Source organism: Cricetulus griseus, chromosome 8 (assembly GCF_003668045.3).
Source record: "Cricetulus griseus strain 17A/GY chromosome 8, alternate assembly CriGri-PICRH-1.0, whole genome shotgun sequence".
NCBI classification, from domain to species: Eukaryota; Metazoa; Chordata; class Mammalia; order Rodentia; family Cricetidae; genus Cricetulus; species Cricetulus griseus.
Window position 1 is genome coordinate 98,014,709 of NC_048601.1, and position 17,825 is coordinate 98,032,533.

The following is a 17,825-nucleotide window of genomic DNA, read 5'->3' on the forward strand; positions in this document are numbered from 1 at the left end:
GCAGACATGAGTGCTTGGCCTGGGACTGTTCTAGAGACCCCAGAACTAGGGGCTTCAGGGCTACAGGGTTCAAATTGTGATCCCCAAGAGCTTCTGGAACAGAAGTGGACTCCTGGATTGGGGATATGAAATGCCCAGGGCCTAGAGGGTTCCACGGCTAAGACCTGAGAGGGCAGCTTCTAACGGAGGGGAGAAGTCCTGGGTGGTACCAGCCCGGGGCCACAGTTCCTTATTTATTTTGTGTAAAGGGTGTATATATGAACTGTTTTGTCTCTGTCTGTCTGGACCCTGAAAGGGCACTGGGAACACCACTTCCTTGAGCCTCATGCAGTTTGCCCCACCCTCCTGCTTTGTGAAGGCGCCATCTTGCTGCTCAGTACAAGGACATGCAAAAATGAGATGGAACTGTCATGGCCAAAGTGGGGGTTCTTCAGCAGCCCCCTCTTCCGCTCTTAAGCATCCCTCCACAGTGCACCCCTCATGTTCCCATCGCGTGAACAGGCAAACCTTTCTACTTCTGGCATCTTCTCTTTGGGGGAGGCGGGCACACTTCAGGGAGACCCCAGTTTAACCTGGAGAACATCCAGGTCACCTGCGTAGAGGACACTGTCCTGTCAGTGACTAGGGCAGGGCAGGAGGCTCACTCCACCATGTGAGCTAGACAGAGGGCATATAGCTTCCTTTACAGAGGGCATATAGCTCATCTCTGCCTTCACTTGCTGTCTCCTATGCCACAGTCTGAGGCAGACGCCCATTGCTTCTCTACCCTTGCAACCTTAGCGGCGTTTTCTCCTGTCCATTACATTGTGAACGGTTAGGGTCCCAGCAGCCTCTTCTATTACAGAACAAGATGGGTTGAAAGAAGCTGCTGCCAAATAGACAGGACAAGAGTCTGAGACGATTCCGGAAGGCTTTGGGGCAGAGATTATGGGCAAAGCAAAGCAGGAGCAGGGCTCTAGATATCTGCAGGTGTTGGGGAAAGGAGACTGAGAGAAGCGCGCTATGGCTTTTTGGGGGAGAAACACGAGCTGTATGGATCAGGGAGAGTAGACGACAGAAAAGTGAGCATGCTGTGGATGGGGCAGTGAGACAGTCACTGACAAGGGAGGAGCTGAAGCACAGCCCACAGGTGAGCCCCGGAGCAGCAAAGGAGTTCATGGCACATTCAGTTAGGTGTTGAATGCCTCTAATGAGAACAAGACAGTCCGTCCTTGGCCGTTCATTTCTCCTAAGCAACTCTCGAGTGTGGACATAGATCATAGAGCTATCTCTCTCTCCAGTCCTTGGAAATTTAACTTCAGTAAGGCTTGGGAATTTAATCTTGAATATGTAGTCCGATCCAGCCCATTCCCAGCTAGGTGTACCTAAGAGGCTCGGATCCCTTACACTTGATCTACCCAGAAGTGAAGACAGAGGTTCAGCAGAGCTGGGTGGGTCCAGGTTCTGTGAAGGGGTAGTGGCCAGCACCCAGGCTTTTGGCTTCCCATAAAGCTTCAACTGTGCAAAGCAGCATGGAGCTGGCCAAGCAGCTTGTCTTTAGGGAGTCCTGGAGTTAGCCCAGCCTGTGCCTGGGAACCAAGTCCTGTATCTATTCATGGCGCTGTCCAGACCCTGCCTTGTGTAGGGCTCTTAAGAGACTTGAAAAGGGGGATGTGGATGAAAAAAAAATAAAATCTGGTTTCCTCTCAATAGTGTTACTCGATCATTAACCGACATTTGGGTGAGGACCTAGGCAGAGCCCCAGTCCACTGTATGGCCACCTGTTCAAGGTGCTTCAGAAAATAAGGGCCATTAGCAAGGCAGTTCCAGGAACAGGAAGCAGATCCATCATAAACTAGGAGAGGCGTTTCCCTGGGGTTTCTTTCAGGAATAAAGGGATATGGCAGGAAGAGTGGGGGAGCTTAGCTGGGGACAGGTTAAGCTTAGGAGCTGCTGGAGGTCGAGGTGGCTGTTGGCCACCAGCACCCTGCCCCTCCCATGCCCTTGAAAGGCATGGGCCAGCCACTATCACACAGCTGTGCTCAGCAGTCTAGGGAAGCCTCCAAGCAGTCGTGGATATTGCCCAAGTGCCTCCGTCAACACTGGCCACAGGGGTCTTCGAGTCTCTTTGGAAGGAGCACACTGGCCAGTGCAGGACGTGGTTACTACCTAGAGCACTGATGACAGCAGAGACTACTGGTAAGTTTCCAGAAGTGGGCACGGGCAGTGAGCGGGGGATGGCAGCAGGAAGTAGAGCCCATCCCCTCTGTCAGGGGCAGGTTTGTCCTTTAAAGCTTCCCAGACTTTATTCCATCCCTGCCAAGAAAGGCCGAGGAGCTGATAGGAAGTGACTAAGGAGAGCAGGGGCAGTAAATCTTAAAATAGACTACAAAAGCAGAGAGTGGAGGTGAGGGTCACTCTGGGAAGGTTGAGGTATGGAGGCTCAAAAGGAGAAATGAGGCCACACATACAGCCTGGTTTATTGGCTCATCATACACACACACCACGTATATACACTAACATAAATACTCCAATGTACACATTTTACATGGGACTCACAGACTGGTCCCCTTGTCTCTCTCTGGCACCCCCATCCTGTGTCCTGTTCTTCCCCACCCATCGCAGGGTGAAGGCTTGTGGGAGCTGTCATGAGGAGGCAGGGTTCTGGAGGAGGGAGAGGTCCTGCCCCCCTCTCCTCACAGGTACCTCCAAAGGGTTTTGTCCCTTAATGGCACCGTAGGGCAGAGGGCTGCAAAACACACTCCTGCTCTGCTGAGCTCCAATCTCAGACCTCGCCTCCGTCCCTGACCCTTCTCCCTTCTTTGCTGCACATGGCCTGCTGCTGCATCCAGAGTCCTTCTGGCCCCTCTGCCCTCTTCCTGAGCTTCATAGGAGACTAGGGCTGCGGTGCAGCTCTGCGGAGGGATTCGTGCCATTGGCAGGCTCTCTGTTGGAAGTGGGTGCCAACCCACAGCCCTCACCAGGGCACCCATGCTGGATCAAGATGTCCGCACACTCCTGGCTGCCGGCCCGGCGGGCGTAGGCCAGTGGGGTCAGGCCCCTGGCATCACGGCTCCTCACGTCCACCCCGTACTGCAGGGAAAACATATTCACAGTTGGCGTGTGTGGGAGGGAAGGCCTCAGCTCACAGCCAGGGGCTCCCAGACTCACCCATATGAGCAGCTGGGTGAAGACCACATTGGCCATGGCACTGGACAGGTGCAGGGCTGTCCTCCCATCGCCGTCCCCGTATGTCTCATTCACTTCCTCCTTGGACCCATGGGCCAGCAGTGTCACCAACAGTCGCAGGTCGTCCTCCACCACAGCCCGGAGTAACTGCTGCCCCAGGGGCACATCCGAGCTTGGCAGTGGGGCCAAGAAGAGCTTCTGTTCATACTTGGCCCGGATCCAGCGCTCCTTTTCCTCTCTACAAGTACAGGTCCATCAGGGCATGAGGCAAGGAAGGAAGCAGGCATTTAAGCAGGGAACAGGGAGGACCACTGTGATGAGGAGAGAGGCACAGAGGAGCCCAGGGATTCCAGGGCCTTCAGAAGGGCAAAAGGTCACATAAATGAGGTGGCATTGAGCAAAAGAGGAGGGCACTGAAGGAGACCTCTGGGGCCAGTAGGGACATGAGGGCAGAGAGGGCAGGCAGGAAGATTCCAAGCAGGCCTGAGTGGCAGCTTATCAAGCCGTCTGAACCCTTTGCGATTGGTAGCACTGGAACAAAGCCTGAGAGGGGGCCATGGCCGCCCTATCTACCACCCATTCTCCCCATCTCAGCATGCAGGCTTGGACACAGGAGCTACACAGTGATACGGACCCTGCGCATGCGCCTCGCACTGGCCCCTGACCTGCAGATAACAGCTCAGAAAAGGCCCTGTTGTTGTGAGGAGCCTGAGTGACAGGCACCAGCAGGGGAAAGACACCCCCAGGGGCCAACCGCCAAGCAGAGCAACAGTGTTTTAACCCTTCTAATACTATTGCTGCCATAGGGTCTATGCACCCCACAGTGGGAACCCGGCTGTCTCCTTCCTGGGTAGCACTGGAGCAACACTAGCTTACCTGCAGGCTTCAGGGCTTGGCTTCGAGTAGCCATCCAGAGCCCCCTCCCAGACACTGTTAGCCAAGGCATTGCCCATTGCAGTCATGACAGCTAGCAGTTCAGGTGGCCAGTCATCAAGGTCCAAGGAGCGGACCCGGGACAGGTGAGCCCCCAGGTGTCGGTGGATCCCTGAACACTCTATACACATCAGGGCACCCAGGTTCAGGCTGGCCCAGTCTGGATCTATGGGGGCAGAGAGAGAGAGAGAGATAAAGCAGGTGGCACCCAGAGGACCATTGAGGAAGCTCACCCCTTTTGCATACTGCCCACCACCCCTTGTCACTTGAACCCTACTCCCAGCTCCCAGAGCTATTGTCCTTGTACTCACTGGGGGCTTCACAGTCAATACAGAAGCTGTTGCCACGGACCGTGCGGACAGCCTGCACAGCCAGAGCTGTGTTCTGGTTCCCCAGCCGAGTCTGCCATGAGGCAGGAGACATAAGGAGAGATGATCAGTCCCAAGTCCTCTCTCTGGCTCTCCCACAGCCAGGCTCTCCCACCCCATGCCAACCTTGTCCTTGGCACTTCGACAGCCCTGTAGACTGGCAAGGATTTGGGCCTGCACGCTCTGCACCCACAGCTCTCGTTCTTCTGCCGTTGAGGCCTCAAAGTGCCAGGTCTGACCAGTGAGGGACACCACTACAAACTCAAAGGACTCCTCTGCCTCTGGGGAGAGAGCATTTACACGGTTAGGGCTCTTTGCCGGTGCACACTCCCAGGGGCACACCACTGCCGTAACTCCAAGCAGACCCTGCTCCACCAACACTCATCCTTTCCCTCACCATGTGCCTGTGCCAGCCCCATCAGTTAGGATTATTCGAAAGCAGGAAAACTGACTTCTCAAGACCAGTATGAGTCCCTGCTCTCCATTTCTAGCCACCTGTGGAGTCAGGAAATGGTGGGTGCCAGTGCTTGGCTTCCTGACCACTACCAGAAATGGACACCATGAGGGGGCACCCTGGAGGAGATGAGCTAAATGTGTGGAGAAGGATGGCGGGGTGCTAGAAGGCACATGCTGGGCAAGGAGGCGGGTGCGAGCACCATCCGTACGTGTCAGCTGCAGCCTCCTCATTTTGCAGCTCATTAAACCCAATATTCTGGACGGCGTCAGCACAGGGCTCCTGGGAGCTGGGCCCCTCCCCCACTGCCCTGGCATAGACAGGTTTTCTCCAGGAACTGGAGGGTAGGAACCAATAGGAACCCAAGGACATCTGTAGTGGCAAACACCGGGGCTGCACTGTGACCCCAGGGATCGTGGTCTCCCACTCTGTTCTGATCCTCTGGGCCCCTTAAAGACAGTAGCCATGGCCCCCAAACAGCTGCCAGTGGGCAGTGTGACTTGTCATGGCCCTAGTGTGACCCTGACCCTGCATTCTGCCAGGGTCATCCCTGATCCTAAGTTCTTGCTGCTTCTCTGTCCCAGTAGCCTCTCACCATGGTGAAGCCACACCCCTGGGAATCTTCACCTGCTGGGTTCCTGATCAGAGAACTGCTTTCCCCATGTGTAAACTGGTACCTCTTCTCTCCAGGTCCCTCCCCTTTCTTTCACACTCAGCTTTTAAACTGTGAGCTTCTCTACCACTTGGGAGGTCTTGAGTCCCTAGACCACAGTGGACGCTGCCTCCTCGACTTTGTACCACTGTCCACACCCATCCCCACAACAGTCAGAACAGAGACGAGAACTTGCCAAGTCCACAGAAGTCACTTATGTAGGAACCAAAAAACTCCCTGAGGCAGTTTGGGAAGACACTGGAGAAGCAGTGTTATGGTAACAGAGAAAGGCCAGGAGAACATTTGAGCTGGACCACGTTTGCTCCCAAGAGACTACAGAGAACACCGCCAACCCTATCTATACATGTGTGAGGCACCTGCCACGTGCCCAGAGAGCACCAGCCAAACCTACACATGTGAGAGGGACCTCAGCACGCATTACACTCCTGACTAACACAAGAGATACAGAACCAGCCTTGCTCGGCAGGTCTTGAAGAGCTAATGTGGCCTGCTGCCTGCCTTTCTCCAGGAATGACAGAAGCAAGCTCATCTCACCAGGAAGGATTCAGTAAGAAGGGTATAGGTTACTAGAGGGCCGTGAGCTACTTATTTCAGGAGTCATTCATACAAAGTGCTCCTCCATCTACCATGAAAACAACTGTGCTTTTAGGGTGCTAAACCCAGGTCCCACTGCCCACCTCTGGGTCCCCCTAACCTTCAGCAGCACTGCTGGGGCCGTCTGGTCGGGGGGTCCCGGTGCTCTTTTTCCGGCGGTGCTTCTTCCGGTTGGAGTGGGGAGATTGGGGAGGCTCCAGCTTGGGGTTGGAACTGAGTACCTCAGCTGGGCCACTTGCTGGTGAGGGGAGAGGTGGAGACGTGTGGGAAGAGAGAGGAGAGCTGGGCACAGGACGGGGGGAGAGCTACTCCTAGTCCTGCTCACTCTAGGTGGGTGGTGAGAGGCACCTTCTCTGGGCCAGGGGCTGCCCAGGCCTCCCAGCCCCAAAGCTTCCTGCCCTGGAGGAGGCAAACTAAGAAGACCTGGCAACTTAAGCAGAGCTGGATGAAGGCAGAGGGAGGCAAGTGCTTCTGCAGCCTGGAGGGGTGGAAGGCGGCCCAGGGAACTCACAGGGAGCTGGAGCCCCAGCAGCTCCGCACCAAATTTATCCTCAATCACACTCCCCGCTCCTCACAATTAATAGCAGAATTAGAAACAATCAGGGAGCTGCCTAATTACTGTCAATTAGAGCGCGCTAATCAAGCTCCGCTCCCACACCCCGCCCGGTGCTCACCACTAAATGTCAAACTTCATTAGAGGCAGACACACTCCCGCCCTCCCTGACTAACTCCTTCCAGACTCAACAGAGGGGCTTCAGCAATGCCAGACAGGCCATAGGTCGGTGACCCAAGGGAAGGAATGGTCCTGGACTACACGCTGACTTTCCCCCAGGTGGCCTTGCTCTTGGATGGGGACATGTAGGGCTCTTCTGGCTGTTGAGCAGAGCAGGGTGGCTGGGCTTTCTGTTTGTACTGGGAGGGTGTGGGTTGGGGGAAGGGTCTGTGAGAGGCCCCTGGGAGAAAAGTAAAAGGGCCCCAGTGAGGAGAAGCTCAGGAGGTCTGTGGCCAAAAAGTTATGGGGTGGGAGGGGGATAATATTTGGGAAGAGCACAGGAAACAGGATGGATGAAAGGCAGTTTCCGGCTCTTTGAACAGGGCTGGCCCAATCAAGGGAAGCAGGACAGAGCCCTTCAGGACAACCCTGCAGGGACTAGGACCCTCTCTGCAATGGCAGGTCAGTGCTGCCCCACAAACATGGCTCTCACTGTGTACAGCTCCCAGCCTCCAATCTCCCTGTTCTGCTTCTCTGTCCCCCTGCCGAGAGGCTGATGAGCTGACTGTGCAGGGGGCTGATGGGGATATAGGAGTGCTACCAGCAATGCTTGGGGCCCAAGAAGGAGGAGCTACAGAGGGCAGGCCTATAGTCCTGGTTGATAATCCACACCTAGGTCTGTGGCCAGAGAAACTGGTAAGCTGATTGCTGGAGAAGGGACTGAGCCCCAAGGTACCCAGACCCACAGTACAGCATCTGAAACAAGCCCTGAAAGATTCTGCTGGGCCCCGCCCCATCAGTCTCCTGGCTCCTGAGCCCCCTCTTTCTCTCTGTAGTTTAAGCAAATGCTAGAAGAGGTGGGACGCAGCAGAGCCACCACTCACCAAGGTGCTGCATGCTGGCGGGCAGGGCAGCAGCCTCACTCCAATGGTCAGCACTGGAAACCGAACGGGAGCGCTGGTGCAGCCCCTTGGGGCGCACGCCAGCCCAGGCTGGGCTGCTGTGGGGGTGATCAGAATGCAGGGATGCACTGCTGGCCGAGTGGGGGGCTCCTGGGGGAGGGGAAGGATCAGGCTGGGACGAGGGGCAGGGGGGGCTGACAGAGATGAACTAGACAGACTGTAGGACAGAGCCCGGGTCAATGCCAGCCCAGCGGGATAGTGACCAGAGAGGAGGGTGGTGAGCCAGGCTCACTGGGGTGTGCCGAGGCCTCCTGAGGCCTCTACACCTGAAGGAGACTACTCCCAGGCTTCATATCCTCCTTTCTCCAAGAACATAAAGGGCCACACTCATCCCTGTGATTTGAGAGCTGGGAAAGGCAGGGGCATGGGGTGTCACACGAGGTCATCCATCCCTGAGGTCTCCTGGCCAAGGCTGAGTGCTGCAACCTGTCACTCCCCTTAGGCCCCTGCATCTAACATTTTAGTCTGCATGTCATTCCTTTTGCCTCAGCTTTGCTGCCATTCTGACAAGAAATAAGTGTATCGAATTCAAGTAATTATGTCTAATTAGTATTAGTAATTATCCTGTTGGGCTGGAGAAAATTAATCTTTCCTTTCCCATCAGGGAGGAATGGCAGAGCCAAGGGAATCGAAGGCTTGAGGAGTTCAAGGCTGGGCAGGCGCAGCTGGGCAAAGAGGACGAACACTCAGCTTTCTCTGGCTTCACTCAGGGCCCAGCTAGAGGCCTTCTACAGACAGCCTGGCAACAGCCACAGAGCCTGTGTCACTTACAGGGCCTAGGAGCCTAAGCTGCTTTCCCCTTCTTCTTCCGTGTCCCCGAGAATGAGAGGGTGGTGATGAGGCCAGGAAGAAATGTCCCAACAGACAGCCTAGGACAGGTGGGCCAAACCCAAATGGCTTTAGGCCTCCTGAGAAGCTCTAGTGTGGAGGTTCCAGTGGAAGCTGATGGCTGGGAGCCAGCCAAACTGGAGGAAGCAGGTACAGGGGCAAAGTGCAATGCCACACAGCAGGCCTTACAGCCTAGTAGGCAGGCATGTGGATGGGATTTCCGGGTGTCTAAGGAAGCCCAGAGCTGAAGCAGCTGCAAGAGGAAGGGAGGGGAGGCCCTATGCTTCAAATGCTCTAAGGAGTGCCCCTTCAAGGCAGAGATGAGCTAGTTGCTACCCCTCTATTTGCTGTAACACCCACAGTGACTGGACACGGTAAGTGCTTGTAACATAAACATGGTACCCAGGCCTCAGCCCCCGTCCTCAGGTCTCAGCTCCCTTCCTAGTACTTGCAGCCCTCCCTAAACCCTGGAGGCCCCTTGCTTATCCCTACTTCTTCCTAGACCTGATACCTCCTGGATTCCAAATAGGACCCCGAATCCCTTGCCTGGACCAAAGGTATCATAGGCCCAACTTCCTCCCCAAGTCCCCCAACCTAAAACCCTGAGGGAAGGAAAGTGCTTTCCCTTTTCTTTGTTAATTCTCCCCTCATTACGCCTGCAATCCCACAATCAGTGTGCACTGTAATTGTCGAATTTGATGCTAATGATTAATGAATTAAACATGGAGCCATCAATTAGTCCTCCGAGGATAATTCTGCATAAAGCAGCGGATAATGTAATTACAGTAACAAAGATAATGAGATGTTAACATCGCCCGGTGAGCGAGAGACATGTGTGAGTGTGCATGAGGGTCGGTGTCAGCGTGCGGCAGAGGGGACTCGTGCTTGGGAAGCGTCATCCATGTGTTTCTGTGTGGGTGCAGTAATTAGAGGAGCGAGTTTCTGGGGCTCCCTCCTGCATTCCACTGTGGCATCCTAGGTGAAGGCTAGGTGGGTGGGCCCAGGGTAGGACGGGACAGTCAGAGACGCCTTGCTTCTTCCACTTTGAGGGAGATTACGCAGCTTTCCTCTCATTACCCATCTTCAAGGAAAGGTCTGCTTTCTGGCCACCTTACTCCCTCCCACCTATGGTTCCAACAAGAAACCCCATGCCGAAGTTGGCCAGATGGGGATCCCTGCACGAGATTCTGGGACACATCCTAATGTCTCAGCCCTGAGGACAGCATATGACCCATTATTTCTGCCACCAAGGCCAGGCTTTGCAGCCCTCCCTACTCAGCAGACTCTCAGCAAATTACCATCATAGGTGGACTGTGTTTTCCTTGGCCTGCTTCCTTCCCACCACCCACTAGAGCTCTCCCTGTATATGCTTCCAAGAACTCCCCATTTCTGGCTCAGATGGCTTAAAGGAAGCAACAGAGTAAATCCTTGATCCCACCTTCAGAAGAATTTTATAGACAGAGTCGCTCACCTCTCAGTCTTTTGTTTCCTAATGAAAAGAAGACAATAATCTCCACAGCACTGCTGTGGCCCTGGTGCCTGGTTCAGAGACATCCTCTGTGCTGGTTCAGATCAATTCGTGACATGAGTTTCGTCTTTCAGCTCTTCCCTCCAGTCCACTCAGAATGAACCAACCACAAATAATGTGCCTTGCTCCAAACAAGGACCATTCTTAGAGGGTGGCAGAGTATAGCTCAGTGGTAGGGTATTTGCCTAGTGTACACAGGCCCTGGGTTCAAATCCCATCAGTGTTTACAGTAAACAATTCTTTACTGTTTGGGGTGACTCAATATACTTAGGCCCATCTGTGTAGTCTCTCTCAGTATCTATGACACTTTCCTATCATGTGACAAGAACTCCCCACAACTCAGGGGAAAATCTACATTGCTATGAGTGTGCCTTTATTTGGGGCAAGGCATGGGGTCAGAACTGGTGAGGCCACTTGTGTCCTGAGCAGCAGGACACTGAGCCTGCAGAAGGGCCCAGGAATCCAGAGCAAGTCTAGGATCAAGGAAAGTGGGTGAGGGGAGGAAACGAGGCCCAGGGAGGGCGAATGGCACCAGGCCCTGGAGACAGAGAGCTTTCCTCAAGACCACACCGTGACACGAAGAGGTAAGAATACAGCAGGGACCAGAAGATGACTCTGATTAAAAGCACACACTGCTCTTCCAGAGGACCTGGGTTTGATTCCCAGCACCTACATCAGGTGACTCACAACTGCCTGCAACTCCAGTCCCATGGGAATCTGGATGCTTCTGGTCCCTACGGAAATTTACATGGTCCCTACGGAAACTTGTAATCATAGTCTCGTAAACATATACAAGCATAAACTCACCCACACCCGCACGCATCCACATAAATAAAAGAATATACAGCCATAGAAAAGCTACCCAGATACAAGTGTCCTCTTGTGGTCCCCATGGGTGTAGAGGATAGTTCTCCTGACCTCCTAAACCACTGTGTTTAGACCCAGTGCTTTCTGTGCAGACCCTGCATCTACGACAGACTTGAAATGGTTGCCAGACAACTCTATCCTGCTCCTGTGGCAAGCTGAGTGGATGGTCTACCTTAGCTAAAATTGCAGGGAGGCCATCCAAGGACCACTAGTTGTCTCCACACCCCGCTCCTAAGGCTCCCAGGCCCCACCTGATAGCCAAGGCTATCTCAGCAAGCTCCACTGGGTTTGCATATAGAACATGACTCCTGGTAGAGAGAATCTTCAAGTGTGACCTTAGCTGGTGAGCATATCTGAGGCTCTGTCCCGAGAGGCCCAAGTGTGACCTTAGCTGGTGAGCATATCTGAGGCTCTGTCCTGCGAGGCCCATTTACACACACTCCCCCATTTCTACAACTTGCCACTCTCACCATCACAGCAGCCCCCTTACCTGCGCCCCCGCCCAGCTGTGGGTTACTTCGCTCCATGGCCAACCCATTGGCACGGGGACTGGTGCCTGGGGCTGTGGTAGGTGTGGCTCGGGGCAGGCGCTTCCCTGGCACTTTGACTGTTGTCCGCAGAAGGTCAATCTCCTTGCCATGGATGTTCTGCATGTAATCCTAAAGGTGCACAGACAGTAGGAAATGCATCAGACTGGGTCTCCTCGGCAGCGTGTCTCCAGGACTATCTAGGCTGGGTCTCCTCGGCAGCGTGTCTCCAGGACTATCATCTAGAACACTTCCCTCACTACCTGGTGTTGGGTTGGGGGGCAATGATGACACACTCTTAGTCCCAAAAAGCAGGTCTTTGAGGCACAACAGTCTCCAAATCTGGATCACATCCAAGCCTTCAGAGGGGCGGAGTCCAGCTAGGAAGATAGGATAGGATGAAGGGCTAACGAAGGCTCCGGAACCAAGCACTTAGGCTCAAGGCCATGGCTTAGGTGGTAAAGAGACAGGGCTTAGGGAGTGAGTACCTGTGTGGCTGAGGAAGGGAAAGAACAAACTCTGGTTTAAGGACAGAGCAGCCCCACGTTCCCATGACGCTCCTATCACAAGCTGGGCATTGAGGAATGAATAATCAGCCCTTAGGACGGCCCCAGATAATAATTTATTGAATAGTTTATAAGACAGTCTTTGATTCTTTTTGATGGACTTGTGAGTGTATCAACACACACAGGTTTTGGTCAGTGGGACCTGTCACCATCAGACTGTCATTTGCCCATCCCTGGGCTGTATGTTATGCAGAATGCATTTATCAGTATATTTCAAATCCCAACCAGCTGAGTGAGGTGTTTCCAGGCTCAACTCACGGCAATCCTCCTGTCTCAGTCTCCAGTGTTCTTTGCCCTATGTTGGAGATGAAGAAACTGAGGCTTAGGAATGTTAATCTGTCCAAGATCATAGTGGGTATTGGAGCTGGACCAAGACCAGGTTTGCAGAGTGTCAAGGCTGTGCTTTGCAGGTGACATCCTTAGCTTGCCTTAAATCATGGCCCCAGACTACAGAAGCTGGACCTGACCTGGAGCCTGGCTTTGACCGCAACTTGTCCCTTGATAGTTCCAAGCTCTCACTCTCCATTCTGTATGACAAAACTTCCTCCGTTGGTGCAATTTAACTCCCCAAGAGAAGAGTCTAGAGTTGTGCTGATCAGACATAAAATCAGATTCTCTAACTGAAGTTCTTGAAATCTTGCATAAGCCCTTTGCCTTTGCCATGAAGCCTAACTGAGCTTGTAGCCATCTTGGTTCTCAAGGTGGGCATGCCATGTTTTCAGGCAGACAATCTTCAGGAGGGCCTGAACCTAACCAACTGCTGGTCCTCCACAGGTGTGTTCAGGGAGGAGCTTCAATCCCTACCACCACTGCAACGCGACCTGTGTCTTCCTGCTTTGTCTATTCCTATGACAAGACCTGGCTCACGTATACTTGTTCTGAGATTCTGTTCATCTTCTTGGATTCACAGAACCATCTACCAAGAAATCTAAGAGAATAGCCTCCAACCCAGGACCCTGACAATTCTGGCCTCAAGGCTACCCACGGAGCTCTAGCTGCTGCTCTGGGCCTCACCAGCACCCAGCTCCACCAGATTCCGGGCAACCAACACAGCATGAGGCCTAGACTTCAGCTGTGCAGAGGAGCCTGCAGGCCCCTTGTTGTCCCCCACACCAAGGACCGCCTCATCTGACCATTCTCTGCCCCACCGGCCCTGTTGTTGGTCCTCTGGCCTTAGTTTTCCTGTCTAGTACGTACCCTCAGAGTCTCAGTCTTGGCTCTACATGTTCTTATCTCTAGGTTCCTGGACACACTGATCTCTGCTTCCTGCTCATCCTCATCTTCAGTCCCTATATATAACCACATCTTAACCAGCTGCCCTCGACAACTGCCAACAGCTGGCTGGGCCAAAGGCCCAGCTGTAGCCCCTCTCCTGAGGGAGGGGCTTGGGTTGCTCCAGTTCGCAAGGAGGTCACAGCAATTATAATAGTCTTCAGACCCTACTCAAGCTCTGAGATGCCCAAAGCTGGGATGTAGTGCACACACACACAAAAAAAATGACCCTAGGCCAAGAACAAGAGCTGCACAGAGGGACTTCACTTCGTTCAGGGCCAAGGAGCCAGAGGCTGGCTAGCTAGCAGAGAAGGACTGCCCAACTCACACATCTGACTACACCGTGTCTTGTGGTGACACCCTCAGAAGTTAGGGCCAAGAGTTGGGTTGCTTGCTGCAGTCTGGGCTTGGAGGGCATGGTGAGGAGCCTGGAGGAACAGCAGCAGGAACGGGGGCCTCAGGCAGAGAGCAATCGTGTTTCCCTCAGTCAGCAGAACAGGGGAGCGTGGTGGTGGCAGCGGCTGCTCAGGAGAGCGGTCACCACGGCTGCCTTTATTACCCACCATCAAACAGCAATTTCTTCCCCAGCCTCCTCGCTAATTACCCAGCCAGCGTTCTCATCTCGTTTTATTACTGGAATTAACAACGAGTTCAGAGCGTGGAAAGCTATTAAGATGTGTGATTAAGCCACATTCAATTAGTTTCTACAAACAATTTAATTGATGTTGCAGATAGAATTAACAGAAGGTGATTGTGTGAATGGCTCCGCTGGCTGCAAAATGGGGGCGGCTGTGGCAGGCTCTCTCGGGCCAGGCGAGACTCGGGCTGGAAGCGTGTGGCCTGCCCACCAACTCGTGCTCCACATGCTGGGTCCAGCAGCTCCCATTAGCAGGAGAGGCCCAGACACTGTGGTTCTGGCTCTCAGGTGAGACCTGTGCCCTTCAGGAGAGCCAGACAGGCCCAATGCCGAGGGCGCCTCTGTGAGGCGGAGAATCGCTGGGACCTTTCTTCCACTGTCCAGATTAAGATTCCAGCATCTCAGAGATCCATGATTCTTGCAGGTTAGACTGCTAGGTCACTGCTGTGCTAATCCACTTCTGAGGTCAGAGGGAGATGGCAAATGGGAGATGGAAGGGAGAAAGCAGCAGCAGGAAAGGGCGAGAATGCCAAAGCCACGGGCCAGGTGAAGAGGGAAAGTCCAGCCTAGGGACCACCCAGGCCCGAGGGCACAGCCTCACAGTTTCATGCTGTGTCCAAGAAAAAGCTTTCAGGGGGAACTAGCAACTCTCTGATAAGGCCAGGCTGACTGCTCTGCCATAGCCTCCTGATAGCCAATGGGGGGGGGGGGGGGGCTCGACACGACCGGCTTTCTGGCTGCCTTTGGGACACTAGCCACACAATCCTCATAGAGCCCAAGGGGACATGGAGGGTTAGAATCCAAGAGGTTAGTCCAATAAGCTGTCACCTGTTAAGAGTTCACCCCGTAAGCTCATAAGGGAAGGCCTGGAAGCTCCTGCCCCCAGGTCCTGTCACAGGCTCCTAAGCACACAGCACAGTTATGATGAGAAGGACTCCTAGGGAACTGGATGTCCAGCCAGGCCTCTGGCAGCTTTACCTGACTTTATTCTCTGCTCTGATTTTTTCAGCCAGTCTCAGAGGTAGGTATTTTTGACAAGCTTTGGCAAATCTGGGTAATGTTGATTATGATGGATCCACATCTTGGCTCAATTACCAGCTGGGTGGCTTGAACATGCTACAAACCCACCAAGCCACTACTTTCCATCTGTGGCTGTAGAGATAATGCTCCTACTACCTTCTTTCCTTCTGGTTCTAAAACCAGAACCTAGCCTGATACAATCGACCCCCCAACTCCTCCATGTTTCTATCCTTCTCCTCCACCCTGGCTCCCCTCACTTTCCAGTTCAAGGAATAGCAAAAGGGATAGACCCCCACACCCAGCCACAATTGCACAAACAGAAAGACACTGCTGAGGATGCACAGGAGGCCGCTGAGGCCACCCACACAGGAAGGAGGCAGGTGTCCTGGTCAGCTAGTTCTCAAGCTCCTTGGTAAATACAGATGTAAATACAGAGAGAACATATGCAAAACTCATGAGAGCTGGCAGGTGCTGCAATACATAGCCCACTTCCTCCTGCAACCAGGGAGAACCCTTCAGAACCCTTTTGTAGGAAACACCCTGAATCTCCTGTCTAGCACATATTCCTCTAAGCCTTCCCAGGTGTAGGGCTCCATGGTGAGGCCTTGTACTGCACTGTACACTGTAGGCCTAAGCCACCTTTTATCTCTGTAGCCAGTGCCACCTGAATTAGCCCAATGAGGGCGTGGGAGAAGGCTGAGGGAGGGCTGTGTGAGAAGCAGGGTAGACGAAGGTGAGAAGAGTCTGCTGTAGGACACTGATGTGGCCCTTCATCTGTCAGGGACCAGACCACCACTACCTGGCAGTCTGGCACAGGACCTCACAGGATTAACTTGACCAATGTTCCCTGAGTTAAGGGGAAAGGCCAGTACCCGGAGAATCAGAAGAGGGAAAGATCAATGGGAAGGCCAGGCTGCAGACGAGTCTGAATGGTGGAGACTTCCCGAGGCTTGCTCTGCCCAGGCCTCCTCCTCTGGAAGGTTGTCTAGGGAAGCCTCTTAGGACCAGGTAATGGCCAGGAAATGCAAACCCTGGAACCTGTAGGGCAAGGTCTCCCTGACACTGTGTGCAGATTTAAAGATAGGTTAGGGGCCCTCTGAGGCAAGCCCAGAGCCTCTGGGCGGGGGTGGGGGGAGGTGGGGCTGGCCCACGTGCTGTGCTCGAGGGCTTCACAGGAGAACTCATTAGCCCCACAGTGGGGTGGTGACAGAGATGGATTCTGGTGACAGCTGTGTGTTGGAGCCACGCGGTGAAGGGAGGAGAAGGAACGAGGGTAGGGAGAGCTGCCACAGGGGCCACATTATGATCAGTGGAGCACCCGTGCTCCCACTGCTGGGGACCAGGCCATGTGTTCTTTAGACCCTTCCACTCCTCCTAGGCCAAGCTCCACACCCTAGCTCACCCAATGAGTGCTCCTCACTGCCATGGTCACCCTCAGATGCTTGTTTGGTAATATCCATGCCCTTGGCCACAGACATTCTACAGTGACATGGGGCACAGAGCCTGGCTGGCAAAGGAGGGGCAAGCTGGCCACAACAACCCAGCATAGCTGGTGGGGAGCTTGCTTTACAGGAAAGGTAAACCTGGGTTCTCTGCTCTTCCCAAACTATTAAGTCCGGTGCATTCTCAAAGGAGACCCCATGAGACCACCAAGAGTCCTTACTCTGTCCCTCATCGCCACTCCTTCTCCAGGACTTACGTGCAGGCTGGGATGGTAAGTAAGTAAACCGTTGTCACAGAGCGTCACATACTTCTTCTTCCACTCCTTGTTCAAGGACTTGCCACTCCTTTTTAGCAGGATCCCCTAAGAACAGAGGTACAATTACGGACCAGGAGTTGGCTTGTGTAACACTGTGACCCAAGGCCAGGGTTCTGACTAGAGACCAGCCCAAAGGTCTCTGAGTTCTGATGCCGGGGACCTGACTAGAGGCCAGGAACCAGCCCAGCACAGGAAGGTCACAATGTGATCAGTAACTCAAATCCCCACCCTATTTTCTAAGGGAACTGCTACATCTGAGCAGAGGGGTTAAAGATTGCAGGTACAGAGGGAGAGCAGGAGGACATCTTCCCACCGGCTTTGCTCTCACTGGCCGTCCACTGTAACTCTAGAAGACTCTACAAGAGAGTACAAGGACAGCTACAGGGGCTTCTGTCTTCTACCACCAGAGAGAGAACTCCAATATGGGGCAGAAGATTCCCCTAAGCGTCCCAACAATGCCCCAGACCCCATGCTAGGCATCAAGAAGTCCAAGCCTCCCATCTCAGCCACCAAACTTCCCGGGTAAGCCAGTGAGATGTCCCTTGCAGTCCAGTACAAGGTTTTCATCCATAAGATCTCTACACCAAGCTATATACCCAGTTTTCTTTTTATAGCAGGTTCTGGCTAAATTGTCTAGACGCACTCTATAGCCCAGCTGAGCCCAGAACAGACTATCTTCCTGCATCAGCTCCCTGAACGGCTAGGATTACAAGCCTATACCCACAAGGCCTGACATGATGTGTTCTTCAAATGTGGAGGTCCAACAGCAAGGCCCATGAGCATAAGGACATTTGTGTGGGCTATGTTTGCTATGTTTGCACACAGCACAGCACCTGGGCCATATCAGACACTCAGAGGTCTGTTGGAAGAACTGGAAAAAAAGCACATACACCCCCAAGACTGTGTAGCTGTCAAGAGATGAAGGCAGGACATAGAACCTGATGGGTAACAGCCACC

The 17,825-nt window shown here is 53.7% G+C and overlaps 1 protein-coding gene across 1 annotated transcript in view; it reads right to left on the minus strand.

Moving 5' to 3' along the window:
* Positions 1-2,431: 2,431 nt before the first annotated feature.
* Agap3 (ArfGAP with GTPase domain, ankyrin repeat and PH domain 3) overlaps positions 2,432-17,825 on the minus strand; it is a 51,782-nt gene continuing 36,388 nt past the window's right edge. Inside the window, 9 exon segments of the mRNA XM_027428436.2 lie at positions 2,432-3,072; positions 3,151-3,406; positions 4,045-4,267; positions 4,413-4,503; positions 4,596-4,750; positions 6,291-6,428; positions 7,787-7,954; positions 11,578-11,746; positions 16,809-16,913. Coding sequence (XP_027284237.1) covers positions 2,866-3,072; positions 3,151-3,406; positions 4,045-4,267; positions 4,413-4,503; positions 4,596-4,750; positions 6,291-6,428; positions 7,787-7,954; positions 11,578-11,746; positions 16,809-16,913 — 1,512 coding nt within the window. The 3' untranslated portion in view covers positions 2,432-2,865.